Below are 6,016 nucleotides of genomic sequence, written 5' to 3'. Positions count from 1 at the left end.
TAATATTAATATTTTCTTGTTTATTTTATTGAAAAAATATATATCTCTTTTTTTCATTAGGAAAAGACAGTTCTTGCGCATGTACAAACTCACAAGGAAAAAAAAAAAATCTAAAACAGCAACCAAAAAAATAATATATATTTATATATATATTTATATAATTATATATATATATTTATAAAATAAAAGATTAAAAAAAACACCTAAACAAATAACACAGATCCAATTGCTGAGTCCAGGGAATAAAGCAGGTAAAAGTGGTTGTACTGTGTGGTAGTCTCCAGATCACGGTGCATTGCGAAGTCCAACTTTCATTACAAATATTTTTTTCTTTTAAGTGTGATTTTCTTTTTTTATATATATATATATATATATATAATTCTTCTTTTATTACAAGTTCAGAATATATTCCACAAGATTCAATCTATTCCTAGTAGTTTGTATCCTTAGTGCTCAGTCTTTGTCTGTGGGGTGGCAGCCTGTTGAACATTGGACACAAGACAAGAATATAAATGAAAAATTTCTGTACAAAAGATGATAAAAAATATTGATAAAACACAATCGGGAAATGTAATACTCACATTAATATTGATAGCAAAACTGTAAAAAACTACAGCATCAGCCTAAAGCCCACAAACTATTCACATTGAGGAAGATTTACAAACTCAGACGACAGGAAGTCCCTGGTTTATGAACAAGATTGGTTTTGTAAGTTTGTTCTTAAAGGGATTGGCCACCTTACTTTTATGTACATATATTAAAAGATCTCTACTGCCTTCATGAAATGTAAAGTAAAGCCCCAGGTTACCCCATCATCTGCCATTCCTGTCCATAATATGATAACAAATAGATTGAGCTCTCTGGAGGCAGCTTCTGTAATTCCCTTTAGACCCAGGCTGCAATGATCTGTAGGCCCCAGGCCCTAAATTGATGTGGTGTCACCCTACAGATCATTGCGGCATGGGGCTAAAATACAATTCATTTCCAACATCCAGGGACAGCCATGGACTGACTGTATACATCTTCCCCATTACATTGTATGGAAAACAGTTTAAAGAACGTGTTCATTGTGCATGTCATGTCTGTGATCCCTGAGGCCGGGGACAAGAAGTTTCAGGGAATGATGGCCGCCACTGAAGCAGGGAACGTCCCACTACTATGCCACTAGGAGTCCAGCTGCAATACTCTTACATCTCCCTGGGGTGCATGTGCATGGGAGGAATAGCTGTTGGATAAATATCTTAAATGTATGGCAAGCCTAAAAAGTTGTGACTGGTAGATTTACTGTTATCTCCTTGTAATGATCTCCGGAACAAGAAACATTCCTGTCAAGTACACAGCCAAAATTCCAATACCTGCCCATAGAGGAGCAGTCATTCTCAGCTCAGTATTACATGTCCTGTATATAATGCAATGCCCTACATACTACAGTAAGGAGTATATAAAATGCATACTTTAAAAATTAATTACTGCCAACATCACTATTTGTAGATATAGACTTGAAGCCCAGTAGTTGGATAAAGTTATATTTCTATTACCTGTGACATTTGCAGATCCCTCTGTTCCTGCGTTTCGACACAAGGCACGAGTCTCCTCTATCAGCATACAACAAGGTCCTTCTTGGCAGTACAGTACCTCCTCCTCCTCATCTTCATCCCCCTCCAGCTCCCAGGAGACATGTCCCACACAATCTAAGCCACCCTCATAGCCTGGATCCTCGGGAATGATGGGTATTGGTTGCCCAGCCTCGCACCCAGCTACCGCAGCAGCAGCTGCAGCCGCTGCCGCCTCCGCCAGGGCATACTGAATGCTGACTGCATAGTCCTCAGGGTAGCAGCTTCCATGATTTTCCTCATAGAGGCAGCAGGGCCGGGCAGAGTGGCCTAGTAGTGACCCTGGTTCTGTCCGGTGTAAAAGGCTGGAGGTAACACTGTACAAACCTCCACTGGAGGGCGCAGCTGTTGCTTGTTGGGGTTCAGTACCCATATACAAGTTTGTGCAGTCTGAACTGGGATCCCCAGTAGGCCTCTGAAAACAACAAGGGCAGCCCTTTTCAGGCCCCCGCCAGTCTCTTCCACCCCCTTGTGAGATGGAGCAAGAGGCTTCTGGGACTAACCCAGAAGTCACTGCAGCCCCTCGACGCTCTAGGGATGAGTTGCTGCTATAATTCATCTCCAGGCTGCAGCTAGATAGGCGATCCCGGGATGAAGAATTCGGAAAGGGCTGGTGAGGTCTGCAGTCTGACCTACCTCTTCCAGGTCCTGTTCCAATTTCCCCCCCACATGCTGTGGCATCACCGACACCAGTCCTAGCAGGACTTCGACTCCTGTACACATAGGGGTCAAAATCACTGCTGAGAGAGCTTCGAAAAGTGGAGCAGCTGCCATATACTCCTTGGTTGCTGGCCTCTGTGCAGTCGAGCATGGAGTCACTAGATGAGGCATGTCCCTGTGCAGAGCTGGTGCTGGAACTGGAGCTACTGTCGCTGCAGGGTACATCCGCTAAGTAGCCACTACATACTGAGCGATGTTGGTGCTGACTATGAAGGTAGCAACTCCCAGCAGCTGATGCAGGAGCCATGTGCATCATGGCAGGGGCAGGCTGGTATAGTAAATTTGTACCCGTCTGGAAGGCATGGTTCAAGCCCTTCTCTATTCCTCTGGGCACCTGACTACTTCCAGCTGTTTCCTGGTGATGCGGATAACTCAGGCCCTGGAAGTAGTAGTGTTGGTACATGGTTTCATATTGAGAGTAACAGGTGGCAGTGTTAAAGCCTCTTCCTCCATATTTGGAACGGCGGAAGCCATGACTAGTTTGTGGATATGGAGCGTGTTCCAGATCACAATGATGGCCTGGAGCTGGCTGATCTAGCGACACCGGCCTGTATCCGGTGAGAAAAGGAGGCTCCACAGGCCGCTCCACAGTGAGTACCGTGATGGGATTTCCATGTGGGCCCATGCTGGTGCGTGTTGGATATGCAGCAATAGGTCCAGTTCGTTGTACCCTTCCCGGGTAGTGGACTGGGAGAATAACTCTCTGTTGCTGTTGGTGTCGGCCACGGTTGCCTGAACTATCAACACACACAGAGCCGTGACCTCCTTTCTTTTGCTCTGTGGAATAAGAGAAGAAAATAAGTAACCACACTTTCATTAAAACGTAGTACTTCCATTTAAATTAGGATTTAATAAAGCATTTTCCATACATAAAACTTGTAACGTAAGCGATTATGAGGTCAGTAAGCAATTTCTGTGATGCAACAAGTCTTTGTCAAAAGTCATCATTGCAAAATACTTAAAAGAAACTAGATAAACTAGAAGTGTAACAAGAAGGCCATTGTTTAATCTGTAATAATCACCCAAATCTGCCATTTACAACACTGATGTAACAATGGATCCCCCAGGCACCAAGTCCTGGATACAACCGCCAAATTTAAAACCAGGTCCATCTACAACCCCTAATCGAGCTTCTACTTACGGCTATACTCACCTATAATATTGTGCCTGCAATGTGGACATGTATGATTCTGTAAAAGCCAGGGGTCCACACATCTCTTATGAAATCGATGTGTACAAGGAATGACTCTCAGCTCCTAGGCAAGACAAAAAAAATATGTTAAAAATATCTAAAAAGTGGCTTTAGACTAAGCATTGCTTCCATCTTGGATAGATCAGAAGATGAATCATCAGAGAATAAGGGATACAGAGTGGTAAAATTTTAAAATGCCAGTTAGGTCTTTACTTTGACCCTTTCCTATAATTGTCCGAGTGACTGAAAAGTTGATCTTATAGGGAAGATAACAAATATAAGAAGAATACTACAGTCACTGTGTCTGGATCTATGAGTAAGTGTCCCTGGTTTATCATGCTTGATTTTGATGGTAGGTTTTCTTAGGTGCTCACACTTTATGAGAACTGATAAAAATCCTGCTAAATTAGTTCAAACCTGGTTGCTATTTTATGTGTATGGAGTCACTCGGACAATTTGAAAAGTTGATCTTATAAGGAAGATAACAAATATAAGAAGAATACTACAAATTACGCTGAAGGACTCCTGGGGGTGTTACCAGAGACCCTCCATGCTGCAGATTCTCTCATTCCCCTGAATGGCACTTTCCCCTTTTTCTGCCTGATGTAGTCTCACAGCAGCAAAGCACACAGTGGAAGGGGGAGGGCTCACAGAGGATCTCTGCTAACAAATCGCAGGAGCCCTACAGCATAATTTTAAAATGCTTTTAGGATGGATAGGATGGATAACAAATATAAGATCACCACAGTCACAGTGCTTTTATCTATGAGTAAGTGTCCCTCCCTGGTTCATCTTGCTCGAGTTTGATGGTAAATTTCCTTTAACACCCAAAAAGTTTTTTTTTTTTTTTTTAAGTAATAGGGTGAATGGTCAAGAATGAGGTGAGCCAGAGGAAAAATAATCAGGGAGCGCAGTATACGCTTGGCCAGAATAGCCTATGGGAGAGGGATGTAACCGTGTGGCATCCACCCCATCCTCCGCTTCGCGTACACAGTGGATATTTCTCCAGTGATGTCCCTTTCCATATAAGAACTGAGATATTCCTGAAGGTAGCTTCCTTTCTGTCTATTAAGCCCTACATTTCCTACACCTAATCTTTTCCCCCCAATTAACAAACTAAAAACTTTATCTGTCTTTTATGCCAATAAACAGACTACTGGAGCGTTGGGTAACCCGGGCCGTGCACCAGGGGCTAAGGCACGGCTCCTGCAGCTAATCAGCCTGTGCCCATGCACATGCAGTGATTTCTGGGTCTTCTCGGCAGAGAGACAGACGTTACCGCACATGTGTGGGAAGGGGCTGAATAGCCGTAGAATGATGCATGGAGTCTCCAGTAGACTTCAGCCACAGTAGCCTCTAAAGTCCATTTGTATAAAACAAAAGGTACGTTTTTAGTTAGGGGGGGGGGGGGGGGGGGAGTTTAGGTAAAGGCAATGTACGACTTAGGAATACAACAACTAAGATATTCCAGGATGTAGCTTCCTTTCTGTCTTATGGTCGGTTTCCTCTAATGCAGCGGTGGCCCACCTATGGCACGGGTGCCAAAGGTGGCACTCAAAGATCTCTCTGTGGGCACCCAGGCCTTCTCCCCCTGGCACAGAGTTCACTAGGCAGGACCTATGGCCTCCTCCTGCAGTCCCAGGCCACCTGGGATGAGCTATGATCAGTGCCATCATTAGCTAACTGGGACTACAGAAAGTATGGACATGGCCAGGGAAGCTACAATAATATTGCACATTTTTCCTCCTTCTTTCTACTGTATTCATGTCCTCAAGACTCCAATATGATTTAAAGCTGTGACAAAGCAGGGAATATTAAATTACCTCTTAAATTGCCTTGTTGGCACTTTGCGATACCTAAGTGGGTTTTGGGGACTCTGTCTCTAAAAGGTTCGCCATCACTGTTCTAAGGAATCTCCTAATGCTGCCAATGTTCACCCCTCCTGCTTACAGAGGGGATGAGCAGAACTGGATGATGTATCGCACTATACAAGCATACAGTGGGATACGCTGCTGCCCTCTGTTGTAGGGATACAATCAGGAATCCTACAGACTTATTTCCCTCCCTTGTAAAAATACATGTGATGTGAACCAAGCCCAAATACATTTTGAGAACTTTCTAACCATAGCCAATTGCAGGACCTTACCTCTCCATCAATATACTTTTCTAAGCATATGGCACAATCTGAGGTCGAACTGCTACTTAGCGTATCCAGGCCGCCGCAGCTGCCCTCACGCAGCACCTTGCCTTTGGCTTTGAATTTCCTGGTTTCCATTTTTTCCAGAGCCTGAACTGCCATCCTGTTCATGGAGTTCTGCAAGAGAAGTTTAATGTCATTATGACTCATACTAGGTGCATCAGAACAGGTGCCTAAGGTTCTTTAAAAAAAAAGGAAAAAAAAACAAAAAACATATTTTAAGCTACTGTAATTTTCTTGGATGTTGCTTAGTATAAGATTGTTCCCCATGTTTAATACAACTGTAAAGAAAAT

At 43.4% G+C, this 6,016-nt stretch overlaps 1 protein-coding gene across 1 annotated transcript in view; it reads right to left on the bottom strand.

Moving 5' to 3' along the window:
- Positions 1–366: 366 nt before the first annotated feature.
- Positions 367–6,016, bottom strand: part of ZNRF3 (zinc and ring finger 3) — an 83,649-nt gene continuing 77,999 nt past the window's right edge. The window contains exons 6-9 of the mRNA XM_072142211.1: positions 5,672–5,839; positions 3,487–3,589; positions 1,539–3,110; positions 367–479 (exon numbers count right to left, since the gene is read on the bottom strand). Of these exons, the coding sequence (XP_071998312.1) occupies positions 454–479; positions 1,539–3,110; positions 3,487–3,589; positions 5,672–5,839 (1,869 nt within the window). The 3' untranslated portion in view covers positions 367–453. The remainder of the gene's footprint in view (positions 480–1,538; positions 3,111–3,486; positions 3,590–5,671; positions 5,840–6,016) is intronic.

This window comes from Engystomops pustulosus, chromosome 1 (assembly GCF_040894005.1).
Source record: "Engystomops pustulosus chromosome 1, aEngPut4.maternal, whole genome shotgun sequence".
NCBI lineage: Eukaryota > Metazoa > Chordata > Amphibia > Anura > Leptodactylidae > Engystomops > Engystomops pustulosus.
The sequence above is the reverse complement of the archived record's forward strand: the minus strand, read 5'-3'. Positions and strand labels throughout refer to the sequence as shown.